The sequence below is a fragment of the Pan paniscus genome, chromosome 1, assembly GCF_029289425.2.
Source record: "Pan paniscus chromosome 1, NHGRI_mPanPan1-v2.0_pri, whole genome shotgun sequence".
NCBI lineage: Eukaryota > Metazoa > Chordata > Mammalia > Primates > Hominidae > Pan > Pan paniscus.
This window is the reverse complement of record NC_073249.2, coordinates 26,751,081-26,769,701: the sequence shown is the minus strand read 5'-3', so window position 1 is coordinate 26,769,701 and position 18,621 is coordinate 26,751,081. Positions and strand designations below refer to the sequence as shown.

Sequence of the window (18,621 nt, the reverse complement as noted above, 5' to 3'; positions counted from 1 at the left end):
TCTGTTTAAAAAAAAAAAATATATATATATATATACCTAGTTGAGTGGTGCTTTTTAAAACATGGGTCACACCTATAATCCCAACACTTTGGGAAGCTGAGGTGGGTGGATGGCTTGAGCCCAGAAGTTTGAACAGACTGGGCGACATAGTGAGACTCTGTCTCTACAAAAAAAATAAAAATAAAAAATTAGCCAGATGTGATGGTGCATGGCTGTGGTCCCAGCTACTCAGGAGGCTGAGGTAGGAGGATTGCTTGAGCCCAGAAGTTCAAGGCTGCAATGAGACATGATTGCACCACTGCACTTCAGCCTGGGTGACAGAGTGAGACCCTGTCTCAAAATAAATTAAAATTAAAATAAATGTCATCCATGATTCACTGTTGACTGTGCTATTTCTTCTGGGTTATTTGCTCAAATGTCACAGAATGTCATGCTTCTGGAAGCCTTAAGCAGGAGGAGTAACATGGACTAATTTCAGCCAGTGAATTCACCCCCACTGCCTTCTCAGAACCATCAAACCCTGGGATATGGAAGAATGAGTGCATTATCTCATCCAGGTAGGACCTGAGAGTATTTTCTGATCTTCTCATGACATTTATGTATCCATTTTCCCTTTGTCGTGAAAAATATGGAGATCTTATTGTTTTGAGCAGAGTCACTGCAAGATTAGCAGGGAAAGATGGGCGGGCAGAATCTGATCAGACAGTGACAGCGTGAGTTTCTGATTACTAAAATATGTAACATTTCAGACGATACTACGTTTTAGATATAATCGTGTATGTAATTATGGCCAGGCATGGTGGCTCATGCCTGTAATCCCAGCACTTTGGGAGGCCGAGGTGGGCAGATCACAAGTTCAGGAGTTCGAGACCAGCCTGACCAACAAGGTGAAACCCTGTCCCTACTAAAAAAAAAAAAAAAAAAAAATTAGCTGGGCGTGGTGGCATGTGCCTGTAATCCCAGCCACTCAGGAGGCTTAGGCAGGAGAATCACTTGAACTCAGGAGGCGGAGGTTGCAGTGAGCAGAGATTGCGCCATTGCACTCCAGCCTGGGTGACAGAGCGAGGCTCTGTCTATGTACATATATATGTAATTATATAATAATCATGCAATAATTTTACAAAAGATGTCTTGGTGTCAATTCAGTAAATACATACTATTTTGTGCGAAGTATTATGCTGGAAGAGAAATGTTTAACAGAAAACTGACATAGAAAACAAACTTTTTCAAGGAGTTTATGCTCTGAGAAAAAAGGATGAAAGTATCCAAATAATACCGGCAGATATAAGATTAAGGTAACAGTAAGGGAGGAACAAACTGCCATTAGGGATCCCAAGGACGGAGAGATGACATTCGGCTGCAGGGGATTAAGAATATCATAATGAAAGTTGACTGGAGCTTTTAGATAAGTTATAGATGGAAAAGAACAGAAAGGACATTTTCACTGAACATTAGGTGAGCTTATAAAATAACTCTGAAACTATAAGCTAGGACCAGACAGAGTGTCTGAAATCACTTCAGTTTCCACTTCTGAAGCAAACATAATCCTTTAAAAAATTAGCTTGGGCTGCTGTTAACACAGCCACAAACTTGGTGGCTTAAACAACAGAAATGTATTGTCTCACAGCTCGGGAGCCCAGAAGTCTGAGATTAAGATGTTGGCAGGGTTGGTTCCTTCTGAAGGCCGCAAGGGACACGGCTCCATGCCTGATCCCTAGCTTCGTGGGGTCTGCCAGCAATCTTGCATTCCGATTGTGGATGCATCACCCCGAGCTCTGTCTTCATGTTCACATGGTGCTCCTTCTCCCTGTGTGCGTTTGTGTCCAAATTTCCCCTTTTATAAGGACACCAGTCATACTGGATTAGTGCCCACCATAATGACTTCATTTTAACACGATTGTCTCTGTAAAAACTATCCCCAAATAAGGTCACATTCTGAGGTACTGGGGGGTAGGACTTCAACCATTCTTTTTTAGGGGACACAATTCAGCCCACAGCAGTAACACACACATTCACACACACGCACACAGTTTCATATAGCATGTGCCTTTTAACATCCCCCCCCCCGCCCCGCACAAGACAGGGTCTCAGTGTCACCCAGGCTGGAGTGCCAGTAGCTGGAACTGCAGGTGTGTGCTACCACGCTCAGTTAATTTTTACTTTTTTTTTTTTCTTTCTTTGTAGAGACGGTGGTTTCACCATGTTGCCCAGGCTGGTCTTGAACTCCTGGGCTCAAGTGATCTATCCCCCTCGGCCTCCTAAAGTGCCGGGATTATAGGCATGAGCCACCATGCCCAGTGCAAGTGCCTTTTAAAAAGTGATGTTGAGAGTCAGGTGTTTATCCTAAATCAGGTCATGGAACACAACAGAAAAAATATAAAAAGAAATGTTCTAGCTCAGTAGCTTCTCATATAGTTTACTGATGTAACTATCTATCTGCCTTCAGACTCCCTCTGTCACAGTCTAAAGATGAACAGGTTGTACCTCAGACTAGAGAAAGTATAACAACTCACTTGTACGAAGCATTACAGTTTACAAAGTATTTCCCCACACTGCATTTCATTTGATCTTCAGTTCTCTCAAGACAATTAAGTCAGCAAGGTAGATATATTACCAGTGAGCATATGAATGAATGAAGTCCAAGAGGGGTTCAGTGAAATATTTTAGGGCCCCACTTTAGATGAATAGAGATGGCAACACAATTCAGGTGTTCTGAATTACAGCCCAGATCTTTTTCATTCCATCATGATGTACCCAAAAAGAATGAAAGTACAGTTATCACTTTTATTTGTTCTTTATTTGGAAAAATTTGTCTCAGATGCAGCCTACTGAAGACTGTATTGACTGAAGATTCAGTTCCATTGATAAGATTATCTGGGAGTTCTTGGTATAGGCATGAGGGGAGTTGTAATTAAACAACTGGCAGTGGTATCACTATGGGACTGACGGGCGGAAACAAAGAGCCGCCTCTACTCACTGAGCTAAAGGCTACCTTCATAACTATGAAAACAACATAGAAGTCAGCTTCGTATTTTTTATGGGACTGAGTCGACTCTTACTTGGTGGCAGATTGGTTTAGAAGCATGAATCTTGGATTGACTTATTCAGATGTTAGTCATATTATTTGTAGACCATCCATCAAAGGTCTTGCTTGTTTCCTTTTGGAATATTTAAAATACAAAGATTCTAATTCAATCCAGCAGAAAAAGCCCTTGTGCTGTAAATATAGGTAAATAACTGGGTCCAAAAGGGCACACCTATCTGTTTTTTTAATTTTTGTTGCTTTTCCTTTTTCAAAAATGTTAACATAAAACAATGTTTCTATTTATTGAGAAAAAACATTTACCAGGACCCATGCTCAGCACTTTACATCAACCTTTCCAGACCATCCCATTTTACAGAATAAAGGTGAGGCCCAGGCTAGGTGGGGGGCTTCAGTCATGCTGGAATTTGAACCCAGACCTTTCTGACTCCATAGAACATTCTTTTATTTCTTTTTATGAGGGGAGGTGGGAAGGGAATGGGGTGTTGACAGCTTTACAGAGATGTAATTCACATTCCATATAATTAATCAGCTAGGGGCTAATAATCCAAAATATAGAAAGAACTCATACAACTCAATAACAAAAATATAATTCCACTTTAAAAATGGGCAAAGGACCTACATAGACACGTCTCAAAAGAAATTCAAATTGCTAACAGGTATATGAATAAGTGCTCAACATCTCCAGTCACGACGGAAATGCTAATCAAACCAAGAGATACAGCCTCACACCTGGTAGAATGAATAGTATCAAAGGTCAAAGATAAGTGCTAGGGAGGACGAAGAGAAGAGGAAGCACTTGTATGCTGCTGTTGGGGATGTAAATTATGGAAAACAATATGGAGGTTCCCCCAAAAAATTGAAAATAGAAATATCTGGGTATATACCCAAAAGAATTGAAATCAAGATTGCAAAGAGATATCTGCACTCCTATGTTCATTGCAGCATTACTCAACGTCCTTTGATGAATTAAGATAGGGTTTATAAAATTACAATTACATACTGCTCAGCCTTATAAAAGGAAGAAATCCTGCCATTCAGAACATGGAGGACATTATGCTGAGCAAAATTAAAATAGGCAAGACACAGAAAGAAATACTGCACGATCATCTCACTTGTATGTGAAATCTGAGTCCAATTCATAGAAGCAGAGGGTAAGATGGTTGCCAGGGGCTGAGGGAAGGGGGAAATGGATGGATATTGGTCAAATGGCACAAAGTTTCAGTGATACAAGATGAACGATTTCTGGATATCCAATGTCCAGCATGGTGATGACAGTTCAGTACTGTATTACATACTTGTAATTTGTTAAGAAAGATCTTATATCTTCTCATCACACATACATACACAATACATACATAATGGTAATTATGTAGAGGTAATGAAGATATTAATTAGCTTGATTATAGTGATAATTTCAGAATGTATATCAAAACATCAGGCTGTACATCCTAAATATATACATTCAGAGGTTTCAAGGAGAAAACAAGACTTTAAATTATCTTTAGTTATTGCTAAAGTGTCTTAAAATAGTCGTGACGAATGGTTATAAGTAGTAACCATATAAGCAAGCAGTCCTGTCAGACTGTTCCAGCACAGTATTTCAGCTCACTGCTTATATACAGGTGGTAGGGTTCAGTACAGTGCAAAATCCCATCAAACTTGCTCAAAAGTTACATTCAAGCAGAATCTCATCAAGGTTTAGGTGTAAGAGTACATCTGGTTATGGATTACAGAAGCATAATCACTAATCCCATCAGACATCTCATGTGTAAGAAAAGGCAAGGACTGGGGTCATTTAAGGAATGTAGTGACTCAGGCAAGCGATGTGGGGGTGCCCTGTGCCCTGTTTTGTCTTCAAGGCATCTTTCCAGAGAGTTGCATGTCGTCACAGGGTCAGGGGCTTTGTGAAATGATGCTGGCAGGCAGAAATGAGCAGACCTGGGTTCTTTTTGCTGCTTTGTCTCACTCCACCACCTGTCTCAGCTCTCTGCATGTAGTCAACACTGACTGCACTGGGAGGCCATACAGATACATGAGAGTGTGATCTTTGGAACCACATTGATTGGGTTGGGATCCTGGTGCCAACACCTATGAGCTGTGACCTTGGCAAGTTACTTCATCTCCAATGACCTCATTTTCTTTATTGGTAAAATAGGAATAATTCATAGGACTGTGGTGGTTTTACAGTGAAAGGTAAAGCCCAATTTTAGCTATTACTGTTATTCATGGAAGCAGCTTAAACATCAGTGGACCTAAAAAAAGTTTCACAGGTGACTTGCACTACTCTTACTGAACATTTGATAAGAACATTTGATGTAAAAATGTTGAGACAGCTTTGTATGGAAACCAAGAATCAAAACTACTCATTTCTTTTATTCTCACCTCCATTTTCTTAGAGATCAAGAGAAATCATAGTCCTATTTTATAGCTTTTGACTAAAAGTTTCAGGAAGTAGATCTTGGCCTATGCTTTCAGATTTTTTCCACATCGTCTGGGAATTTCATTGCTAGAGTATTGGTCTTATACAGAACTCCTACACAACCGAATTATGGACTCCCTATTTATGTGGAAGCTTTAACTTGGTTTATTTTGGTTCTGTGGAACGCCTACTCATTTTACATGTACTTTCTAAGTGCTTCTTTATTGATAGACCTTTCTTACTAAGTAATATTGAAATATAAACTATTGACAAAGCACAATTTGCCCCCTAACCTTCTTGCAGATGGTTTAGAATTAGTAGGAATATAAGCCAAAGGGAAATGTGTGTCTCGCCATCTAAATATTAGACTTGCTCTGAAGTTAGTGAGTCTTCATGGAACTCAATTACTAGTTATTCCAGCAGTAAATGTAAAAGCCAAGACATTTCTGAAGAAGCACTTATTCTACCAATTATTCCAACATATTGTAAAGCTCAGCTCATGTTCCAGGAAAGTTGCTGTTGGCTTCTGGCCAGGTTTTCCCCATGGGTTTACTGTGTGACTCAGGGACACTATTCCACTGGTGAGTTTCCTCCAGTGTCCAGCCAAATACCGCTGCATCCTCGTTTCCAAGAGAAAAAGAGAGGGGATGCGTGAGTTCTTTTTCTCCAAGACAGAGTCTCGCTCTGTCACCAGGCTGGAGTGCAGTGACACGATCTCAGCTCACTGCAGCCTCCGCTTCCCAGTTTCAAGCGATTCTCCTGCTTCAGCCTCCCAAATAGCTAGGACTACAAGCGCACACCACCAAGCCCGGCTAATTTTTTTTTGGTATTTTTAGTAGAGACAGGGTTTCACCATGTTGGCCAGGATGGTCTCAATCTCTTGACCTTGTGATCTTAGACTGCTGTGCCAGGCACCAAAAAAGCCGAGCCCTTTAAAGTTAGGCCAGTGCCAGCTGAAAACAGCCAGCCCACTCTACTGCTATGACCCAAATTAGTCCTCTAGAGTCAAAGGTCTCTCTCTAGCAGGAGGTTATTTTGCCCCAAACTGTCATGTCTTTATACTGAAAGAGTCTTTTTTTTTTTTTTTTTTTTGAGACAGAGTCTAGTTCTGTCGCCCAGGCAGGAGTACGGTGGTGCAATCTCGGCTCACTGCAACCTCCACCTCCCGGGTTCAAGCAATTCTCCTGCTTCAGCCTCCCGAGTAGCTGGGATTACAAATGCCCGCCACTGCGCCCAGCTACTTTTTGTATTTTTAGTAGAGACAGGGTTTCACTGTGTTGGCCAGGCTGGTCTCGAACTCCTGACCTCATGATCCACCCACCTCGGCCTCCCAAGTGCTGGGATTAGAAGTGTGAGCCACTGCGCCCGGCCGAGAAAGAGTCTTTTTTCTAAATCCTTCTCTCTTTTCAAAATTCCTCAATAGAACTCATCACCAATATATTTCTTCATGGTGGTATACCTAAAATGGATTAATTAGAATATAAAAGTAGAATATAAATACATTTCACAGCACTACAAGTTACAGTTTATTACACAATAGCCAGAGGCAAAGTATTTTCAAACAATAACTGCTGTAGAGCTATATTCTGTAATTAGTTTGTCATTTGAAGAATTATTCCTTAACAAATGTAACATTTAACATTACAAAAAAGAAAACAGACATAGTTACAAAGAGCAAAGGCAGTAATATTGTTTCTCTAGCTACAAATAATACAAAAATATAAAAATATATAAAAGTTTTTTGTAGTAATATAAGCTTCTTAATGCACTACATAAATACATTCAATAACTATCTACTGAGCTACTTACTGTGTAGCTACAACTGTGAAATAACTAAAATTCAGTATCAGAGTCTTGGATTTACAATACTGTATTTTTTCACAGATCTCTTCATCCGCTTAATTTTCTTCCCTAAGACTTGGTGATCTTGCTTTAAAATATACCGGAAATATCTACAACCTAAAAAGTTAAGCAAAATAAAAAGTTTTAATACTCATCACATTTTTCAAGTATATTTCTACATTTTTAAAATTCTGCTTTAAGTTTAGCACACTAATGATTATGAAAATAGATTTATTTGTATTATCAATATGTCCTAAGCATATTCTCAGCTGTGCCCAATGAAATACATTTGTTCCTATATACAAAATTTATTTGTATTACCAATATGGCATAAGTATATTCTCAGCTGTGCCCAACGAAACATATTTCTTCCTATATATAAAGATGTTTCTAATCCACCATAATTAAAGCATAGACTTTAGCTTGTTTTCTACTCTTCCTCCTACACCCTAGTGATGGTGACAGGCATATTATATACAGTCACATATTAAATGAGCCTTCTCCAAAAGCACATTCGTATAGCTTCCTTCTCAATGTTAGCTTGTAAATCAGCCAAAGTTACATTCATAACAGTAAGAAAGTTCTCTGTAGAAAATCTTAGGATGTGAAGGATTAGAATAAACAAATCATAGGTTAGAAACGGTCAAACATTATCTATTCATTCTAGCCATGTAGAGAGCAGCAAGGTGGAGACCATGTAGCTCTCACAGAGGTGCCTCATGCTCATTAGAAGTTCCACCTGCTGTTCATAAGTCTTACAACACACAAAGGACTGTCAAGCATTTGTCAAATATTTCAGACAAATGAATCATATTTCTGTAAGAAAAATGTAAACTGGATATTGAGGTTTTTTAGAGTTGGTAAATGAATAAGACCATAATTCACATATGAAAAATTAATTTCATTACAGTTTCAGCTTGTATGCATCCATCTTCTCTGAGAAAATGCAAGGACATATACTGTACCTATAGTAACCATTTTTATTATTCCTGAAACTAGTATGCCAGAATTGCTAACATTTTTGTTTTGTTGTTTTTCCTGAGATGGGGTCTCACTATGGGACACAAACTGGTTTCAAACTCCTGGGCTCAAGTAATCCTCCCACCTCAGCCTCCCAAGTAGCTAGGATTACAGGCACACTGCATGCCACCGCACCCAGCTAGTAACGTTTTACTAGCTGGGAAGCAGTGGTGTCTGTAGTGTTACTAAAATAATTTGTATTTCTAAACATATCATACTACCTTAGTAAAAAACAAAATACTTTGCACACAGATTTTTGCCTGTACCTATATAGAAAGCTGGAAAGAATTTCGTTCCCACCCTAACATAGAGAAAAAGCTTAATAAACTAACTCTCAAGTCCATGAGAGCTGAAGTCACAGGGTAACCAAGTAGCTTCAATCCCAACAAGGAAAGACCCCTCCAAGGAGAAATGGGCCTGGCTTGCTTTTAGCAGGGCATGGAAAGAAAGAGAGCCACCATACCCCACTCAAAGCACAAAGCAAAGGCAGACCACACCCAGAATTTGAATCCTATAAAGTAAGGTTGGCAACTAGAGCAAGAAGAAAACCCAGCTTAACTAATGAATAGACTGACTCAACCCCACACTAACAGCCTGAGAGGAGATGTGGCTCTTGCGGGAGTAACTGATGCCTGATATTTGTAGAGCACTTTAGAAATTACAAAGCACTTTGATGCGATGTTCACATGATACTTACAACAATAAGATGGGTGTTACAATGCCCACTTCATAGAAAAGGCTCCTAAAAGTTAATTGCTTGACCTAAGTTACATAGCAAGGGAGTGAATTGGAAAATTAACCCAGATCTTCCTACTCTGCTCAAAGAGACCTCTTGATAATTGTGCTAGATGCCGCTCTACTCATAAAGTAGAAAAATGACAATCCAAATCACCTTTCTGTTCCTTGTCATCAGTGTATTGATTTTTATTTTCTTCTTAATCAACATTGTATTACATTCACTGAGACTACTAATTCCAAAATAGTAGAAACCATATTCAAAAGTGAATTGGAGAATCTCTTCAGGACACCTTAAGCTCCCTAGCAATGGACTGCTTACTAGTGGTCACCGTAAGATTTATTTTCTTCATTTCTGGACATACTCTGTGGTAGTTTCATTTCGGTACTGGCCACCTTTTAATAATTTCAGTGGCAGAAAGCAGGTAAGAATTTTACCACCCAAAATATTTCTTTTCTTTGAAGAAAAAATCAATATCCCTTTTCTTTGAAGAGAATTTTTTTCATATGCTAGTAGGAGGTATTCTTTCTCTTAAGTGGAGGAAATGTTTCACGCTTACAGAAACAGGTAAGTAAATATTAGTATAATATGAAGCTATTAAAGAACAGTGAGGTCAATAAAGAATATTTTGACACTTGAAAATCTCAGTAAACTTTCTATAAAACAAGGCCAAATGGTCAATTATTGTGAAAACTCTGTATCATGTATCTTAACGGCCCCCTAACAACACTCAAGTCAGGAGATGAAAACCATTCCCAATCAATATGAAATCACTGCTTCTAATCTAAGCACATGGTCCCAACTCAGGATTCACTCTTCCATTGAGCAGTTATGTCTTAAGCACCTAATATTTTTAGGTACCATGTTAGGTAAGCTCTAAATGAAGGCCATACTTCATAATTTCAAAATCAGCCAAAGCTGTGTCTAGATAAAACGAAAATAAAAACTGTACCTTTTCCTAACAGTAAACCAGCCACAAAAGCTTTCTCACAGGCCAAAGCTGTATCTTCCTTCCAATCACTTTTTGCCCAAAAGTAGCTGAAATGAAAGCCTGGCCACCAGTTTTTCCTGGAGTTCCACTCTTCTTGAACCCACGCAAGGTGGTTTCTGGAAAAGAAAAATGTCAAAAGAGAGGGTCAATGATGGAAACAAATCTATATTATCAGAATTTAGACTTAATTAGAGTCTACAGAAAGATGACAAGGAAGATGCTTCCAAGCTAAATTCTCAATATGGCCAAGGCATAACACATGATTGGCAACAGTAGGAAAGCAAATCCTTTTTTGTTCTCTTCCATCTCCATATCCCATTTTCCATTTCACTAAACAGACAGTTTAGCACAGTGGTTACAGAACAGACTCGAAGCCAGAATCCTGGATTCAAATATCAGCTCTTCCATTTACTATGTATGTGATCCTGGGCAAGTTGCTGAACCTCTCTGAGCTTCAGTGCCCTTGAGGACATTAGTGGTACTGATCTCATAGGAATGTTATTAAGATTAAACTATTCTAGTAGTAGGGTACAGCAGGTCTCATATAAAGCTCTTTGCATAGTGTCTGGTACATAGTAAATGTCCAATAAATACTATCTATTACTATTACTTACGTAAAACCTTACTTAAAATTATATGCTGCCATGAATTACTATCCAAATGGAGATACCATTATTATACAAATACATTAAGACATATGTTAAACTGTTAAGTGCAGGCAATTCTGTGTGTCTGTGAATAATTTTTTTATTGTATATATTTAAGGTATACAACATGTTTCATATACATATAGTTAACTTTTTTGTGTGGTGGGAGCACCTGAACTCTACTCATAGTAAATTTCCTATATGCAATACAATATTAACTACAGTCTACGTTGCACATTAGATCTCTATAATTTAATTGAGCAAATGCTTATTGGCACCCATGTGCCCCCTATGGTAGAACAAATAGAGGTTCGAAAAAATGAACCTCTTTGCTTTCAAGGACCTTATGATCTAGTAGGAGTTTATTCAGGGCTTCAGATTTAGAAAATGGTTTACAGTGAGTGCGTCAACATATGACACCAAAACCATTTTATAAACAGCACTGTCCCATCGGGACAAGTCAGATCTGAAGCCTGAAACAATTTCCAACTGACACTGAATTGCCTAACAACTAAATTGGATATAATAAATATATGAAACAACTTTGTAATATCCCTTCTTCTCACACACTAAGTAAAAATAACAGGAAATTCATTTTCTTTTACTCAAAATGTGACACTAACAATATTATGATCAGAGGTACACTTTTAGATACCCAGGTCAAAATGGATTTAATGAGTATTTGTTAAATGAATAGTGTATGATGATCTTGTGAGGTCCTAAAAATACTCACTGAAAATGATCAAACACAGGTAGGAGGAAAGCTGCTTCCCATGTGATCTTACAAGTTAATGACGCACAAATCACAAAGAGTCTTTAGCAAAGAGTGATCCCTGCTAGTCTTTATTTCCAAATGGAAAACACACACGTATTCCTTAGCAAGCAGTAGTGCTAAGTACAGGATTTATTTTGATGGCATAAAAAAATTGATAGAATTTTTGTATGTTCTCCTTATGACTCTGTATTTCTTTGCTTCAGAAGAAAATGTACTCAGAAAACAGCTGAAGACACAGTTCAAGAAATTATAAAACATAAGCAAAGATCTTTAAAAATTGATATTAGCTAAAATATTGGGAAATATTATTTATGATGACCTAGTAATAAATACTGTATGTTTCTTACCCCATTAAGATATTTTTCAGATATTTTGCCAAGTATTTCCAAGCAGTTATATTCTTCGTGCATCCGGCAAAATCTAAGACTCCAAATAATACCTCCAACCCCAGTTTACGGTGTTCTTCTTTTTCTGCAATGGTTTTAACAGTTCAAGTTTACATAAGGTATTAAAGTGTACAAAGCTAAAATTTACATGTATACATTTTATCAACTGTATATATACTTTACATATATGTTGTTGATAAAATACTGAATCATAAGCCTTCTGGTTAACAGTTTTTAAAAATTCATTATGCTCTTACTCCTGCAATGAATCTGAAAAACTCAATAAAAATCCCTGCTAATGAGGTAATGGTGGTGAATTTGATCTCAATATGGGTTACACTCCTCTACTGAGGACATTATTTAAAGTACCTGCCCTGTTTGGGCATTTTATACATGTTCTTTCATATTCAGAGAGGAACCTAGGCAGTCCTAGGACCAGCTTGGGCTTAGCCAGCTGATTTTCTTCTATGAAGGAGCATGCTCTCTTCTATGGTGTGCTGAAATGTAGCAGGGATTAAAATGGAGTGAATTATATAAAATCGAGCCATTTCTCTTTTGCAAACTACTGCCTTCACATTGTGTAACAGGAGTAGGCAAACTTTTTCTATAAAGGCCCAGATAATAAATATTTTAAGCTTTGCAAGGCATACAGTCTCTGTCACAACTACACAGCTCTGTCACTATAGTGCAAAAGCAGCCGCAGACAATACATAAACAGATGGACTCCAACAGAACTTGATTTATAAAATCAGGAAAGGGGTGGATTTAGCCGATGGGCTAAACTAGTTTGCTGGTCCCTAGTCTATAGCTTGTCTACACAAGGTATAAAACAACATTTATTTATTACCTGATTTTCTAAGTAATGTATGGAATTCCAACATCAATTTATGAGATGGTACAATCTGATACAAAATCTGAAAGAAAGAACAGTCTTGTAATCTTTACATACTTGTAAAAGCATTTCTCAACTTTCAGCTTACTTTCAAAATAAAGTTCTTACTGTCTAATATGCTCTCTTTAAATTTATTAAGTATTTTAAAAATACCCTGGCTCTTTATCTAGTTTCAATCTAAGTATAGAAAAGCATTCTCTGTAAAGCTGTCTTAAAAAAAAAAAAAAAAAAAAAAAGGCCCTGATAACAAAATAGTCAGGAGAAGTGAGGAAAATAGGCAGGGACTTTTTATTTGCTCCTTATACATATCTATACTGTTTACCACGCTCAACAACTAAAAACGATTTCTTTCAGAAGCCAGGACTGAAGAAAAAAAGAAAAAAATCAATTATCACACAGAAAATATACTTATTTACTAAACAGAAGAGATCACAGAATATTTATATAAAGCAAAAAAGCTAAAAAGGCTGGGAGTTAATTTCACAGATTGTGCTCAGGAACAGTTTACTAAGGTTATATGAGTAAATATTTTAACAACCTTTCACACAATGAAAAAATTAAAGATTTTTCTTTTAAAAAATAGGAAGGACTATTTTTATGAATATTCAAAAAATGGAATTTAAAGTAAAGCTGTATTTTTCATTTTAATACATTTAATACTAGAAGTGAATTCATTCTGCTTACTAAAGTACTTTGACCTTACATTGAAATAATTTCCAACAAAATTAAAAGTAAATTTTGTTAATTTATCTTAATCATTTTTAAAAAGATCAATCAAGATCAATACACCAATATCAGAGAATATTATTGAAATTCAGTTCCTATGAAAGTCACATTTGTCTCATGATTTTATAGAATTCTGTATATGGCTCAATTCACTTAGATTTTTCTATTGAAATATAACATGTAGCAGAAGTGCATACAAATCATGACACCAGTCAGTTTTCACAAAGTTAAACACTCAGGTAACCAGCACCCAGATCAAATAATAGCACATCACCAGAACACTAGAAATCCTCCATTTGTTTTGAAAAAGTCTTAGTCATGAGCCCTTCAAATGCCAGGGTTTTTAAAAAATTAGTTTGCTTGCTTTTGCCCTGTTCTATTCAGAGGTCCTCCACCTAGGACTCCAATGACAGGTATGTCAGATCTTTTCACCAATTCACTTGTATGCTCGTTTCTGCACCTTTCATCCTTTTTGTTCTCCATGGTTTAGCCTGATATTTTCTATGCAGTTCATTAATCCTCTCTTTTGCTATGTTCAATCTGCTATTAAACCCATGTATTGAGATCTTAATTCCAAATACCCTATTTTTCAAAAGGAAGAACAGAATTTCTCTAAATCCATCTTGTCTTGAATATAAATATGAGATAAGTATTCAACAGTTATTTTCTGTAGCATTTTAAAAAATCTTTTCAAAAACACCATTAGTGATTGATAACCTGAAAGCACAGTCTTGCTTTTGTTTTAAACACAATCCTTAATATTTTGTAATATAAATGAGCCAAAAGCTGTCTTAAGAGAGTAAAATAAAAATAGCAACTTTAAAGGTATTGTTTAGTCCAGCCTGGGCAACATAGCAAAACCCTGTCTCTCCAAAAATACAAAAAATTAGCCAGGCATGGTGGCGTGTGCCTGTAGTCCCAGCTACTCGGGAGGCTGAGGTGGCAGGATCACCTAAGCCAGGGAGGTGGAGGCTACAGGGAGCCTCACGTGATCATGCCACTGCACTCCAGCTTGGGCAACAGAGTGAGACCCTGTTTCAAACAACAACAGCAGCAAAGGATTGTTTAGTAAAACAAAGCCTGTTGAAAAATTTATAAAACTTAGTTTCCACATCTGAAGGTTTGATAATGCCAATTTTGATCACAAAAGTATAAAGATAATTGGCCTTTTAAAAGAAAACAGAGATAAGAACTTTTCTCTATCATTTCTTTAGGTTGAAAGGACCTTTGTCTTTCACCTCTAAAATGCCATGATTAAAAACTGAACACAAAATATACAAAGAATTCCTGTAATTTAACAACAAAAACCAAACAACCCAATTCATAAAAGGGCAGAGGACTTGATAGACATTTGCCAAAGATGATAAACAAATGGCCAATAAGCACATGAAAAGATACACATCACTAGACATTAGGGAAATGCAAACCAAAACCACACTGAGACACAGATACCACTTCACACCCACTAGGATAGCGGTCCCCAACTTTTTTGGCACCAGGTCCTGGTTTCGTGGAAGACAATTTTTCCACAGACCAGTGTGAGGGTCGAGGATGGTTTCGGGATTGCATTATTTATGCACTTTACATTTATTGTGCGCTTTATATTATTACATTATAATATATAATGAAATAATTATACAACTCACCATAATGTAGAATCAGTGAGAGCCCTTGTTTTCCTGCAACTGGATGATCCCATCTGGGGGTGATGGGAGACAGTTACAGATCATTAGGCATTAAATTCTCATAAGGAGCACACAACCTAGATCCCTCCCATGTGCAGTTCACAATACGGTCCGGGCTCCTATGAGAATCTAATGCCACCGCTGATCTGACAGGAGGCAGACCTCAGGTAATGCTCACTTGCCTGATGCTCACCTTCTGCTGTGTGGCCTGGTTCCTAACAGGTCACAAACAGATACCAGTCCATGACCCAGGGGTTGGGGATCCCTGCACTAGGATATCAATGATCAAAAAAGGGGATGGAGAATAGAAGCTGTTAGCCAGGATGTGGAATTGTTGGTAGGAATGTAAAATAGTGTAGTTGCTGTAGAAAACAGTTTGACAATTCCTCAAAAAGTTAAAAGAATTACCATATAATCCAGCAATTTCACTCCTGAGTATACACCCAAAAGAAGTGAAAGCAGCGAACTCAAACAAATACCTGTACACTAATCTTTAGAGCAGCATTACTTATAATAGCCAAACAACAAACACAACCCAAATGTCTACCAAGAAATGGATAAGCAAAATGTTGTAGGTACATAAAATGGAATATTATTCAGCCTTAAATAAAAATGGCCGTTCTGATATATGCTACAACATGGATGAACCTTGAAAACATTATGCTACGTGAAATTAGCAAGACACAAAAGGACAAATGTTATATGATTCCACTTATATGAGGTACCTAGAATAATCAAATTCACGAAGATGGAAATTAGCACAGAGGTTTTCAGGGGCTGGGAGGAGCAGGCAATGAGGAGTTATTGTTTAATGAATAGTTTCTACTTCGGATAACGAAAACATTCTGGAAATAGACAGTGATGGTGGTTGCACAAAACTGTGAATGAATGTACTTAATGCCACTAAATTATATGCTTTAAAAATGATCAAAATGGTAACATTTATTTTTGTATATATTTTCCCACAATTTAAAATGTTAAGCAATATTATATACAACAACCCCATGAAACACTTAGGGACAAATTTAACAAAATACATACACTAAAAACTACAAAACAGTTCAGAGAGAAATTAAAAACCTAAATAAATGGAGAGAGATGCCATGTTTACACTTTGGAAACCTCAATACAGTTGAGATGTCAATTCTCTCAAACTGATCTATAGATTCAAAATCTCAGCAAGACCTTTTTGTAGCAACAGGTAACTTGATTATACAATATACATGGAAAGTTAAAGAACCTAGAAAAGCCAAAAGCAATTTTGAAAAAGAACAAATTTGTATGACTTTCATGATATGATTCCAAGACTTGCTACAAAGCTACAGTAATCATATTAAGGCCACATGAGATATTACTACACACCCACTAGAATGGCAATAACTCACATTTAGAAGACCTACAATATGAAGTATTGGCAAGGATGTGGAGAAACTGAATTTTCATCTATCGAGGTGGAAATATACATCACTAGAACACAATAGACTTCATATACAGCCTTCTGGTTTTCAACAAAGTTCCAAATGTACTAAATGGAGAAAGGAGAGTCTTCAATATAATGCTGGAACAACCACATGGGAAAAAATGAACCTTGACCTTTGCCACACACTACCCACAAAAAAATAGCTAAAAATCTACCATGACCTAAACATAAAACTATATAACACATCTAGAAAAAAAAAAAAAAGAACTCTTCATTATCTTGAGATAGGCAAATATTTCTTAGACAAAAAGCACCAACCATAAAAGAAAAAAAAATGTACAAACTGAACATCAAAACTAGAAGTTTCTACTCTTTGAAAGATACTATTAAGGAAACCAAAAGGCAAGGCACAGTCAGAGAGAAAATATTCATAATTAATATTCTTCACAAAGGACTTATATCCAGATTATATAAAAATTTCCAAATCAGTAAGAAGACAATTGATCCCCCCAAAAATAGACTAAGTAGTTGGACACATGACAAAAGAAGATACAGGAATGGCCAATAGACATACTAAAAGATGCTCAACATCACTAGTCATTAGGGAAATACAATTTAATGCCACATGGGACACCCACAAGAGGCTATTATTCAAAAGACCTCCAATACCAAGTGTTGGCACAGATGTGGAGAAACTGAATTTTCATATTGCTGTGTGAATGTCAATGGTACAGTCACTTCAAAAAACAGCTGGGCAGTTTCTTAGGAAGTTAAGCATATACTTTCCTTACTACTCTTAGGCAGCAACTCCTCTCTCAGGTAGCTACCCAAGAAACATGAAAATATATGTGTATACAGAATCTTGTACATGAATGTTCTCAGCAGCATCATTCACAATAGCCAAAAAGTAAAAATTACCCAAATGTCCATCAAGAAGTGAATGTATAAAAATGAAATACTATTCAGCAGTAATAAGGAAATTACTAATATACACAATAACATGGATGAATCTCAAATATGTTATGCTGAGCAAGAGAAGCCAGATTAAAATGACTACATAAGAGTCCATTTACATGAAATTCTAGAAGAGATAAAAATTTATAGTGACAATAAGCAGATCAGTGATTATCTGGGGCCATGGCTGTGGGGACAGACCGGCTGCAAAGGGAAATGAAAGGCATTCTGGGGGCGACAGAAATGTTCTATATCATGATTACCATGGTGGTTCGTGAATGTAATGCATCCAAGCATATACTTAAAATAAGTGTGTTTACTCTCTGAAAACTAAATTTCAATAAAGTTGATTTTCAAAAAATATCAGTGCAGAGTATTCCAACCAGGGTTGCACAAGACTTCTGATCCTCTCTCCTCAGTCTCATCTGGGCAGCAGGGGATAGGGTGGATGATACATACATGGAGATGGCAGCTGGAGCCAACTTTCTCTGTTTATCTCAGTGTACTGTACATTATTGAAATTTTCTGTAGATGCTATAAAAGTTAGAAAGCAATGGCCTAAGAATGTTTTAATGTAGATTCCCAACCCTGGTCAAGCATCGAGATAAAAATTCTATACCTTAAGCACACTTATCAATTTTGATCTTGGTGCCTTCTGTCTCTTTAGAAAGTTGTATAAGTAGATATGGGCATTTGGATTTGATGGAAACTTTTCATCATATGCATAATTGGTGAGTACCTCTTGGGCTCCATCTCGATCCCCATAGAATTCCAGCATCTATATAAAATAAATCATAATATCTTAGCTGAATTCTGTAAGACAGCTATACAAAAAATAATACACAACATAAGTTTACTGATGGGTATTTTTTAAAAATCACAAAACTGACAGGGTTCCCCTTTTTTCCCTGTATTTTGTTACTACTAATAAACAATGCAGCAACCTCAACATAAATTCTCTTCCTATAAAAAATAAGAGTCCTCAAAGCAGGGAACACTAATGCTTGAAAATGTGATGCAGCTAACCTCAGTGCCCTACATCACTGCAGCCACAAAAGGAGTGCATGAGAATTGTAATTCCT

At 37.1% G+C, this 18,621-nt stretch overlaps 1 protein-coding gene across 7 annotated transcripts in view; it reads right to left on the bottom strand.

Moving 5' to 3' along the window:
• Positions 1–1,236: 1,236 nt before the first annotated feature.
• TAF1A (TATA-box binding protein associated factor, RNA polymerase I subunit A) overlaps positions 1,237–18,621 on the bottom strand; it is a 37,563-nt gene continuing 20,178 nt past the window's right edge. For 5 of the 7 annotated variants that reach the window (XM_003814881.7, XM_008967745.6, XM_055107819.2 and 2 more), the window contains 5 exons: positions 18,159–18,317; positions 12,710–12,776; positions 11,824–11,947; positions 10,016–10,170; positions 6,968–7,424 (listed from right to left, as the gene is read on the bottom strand). In XM_003814881.7, the coding sequence (XP_003814929.1) occupies positions 7,312–7,424; positions 10,016–10,170; positions 11,824–11,947; positions 12,710–12,776; positions 18,159–18,317 (618 nt within the window). In that variant the 3' untranslated portion in view covers positions 6,968–7,311. Of the gene's footprint in view, positions 6,925–6,967; positions 7,425–10,015; positions 10,171–11,823; positions 11,948–12,709; positions 12,777–18,158; positions 18,318–18,621 lie in introns of those variants that run through there. The other 2 variants (XM_003814882.8, XM_008967746.6) reach the window with 2 other exon arrangements.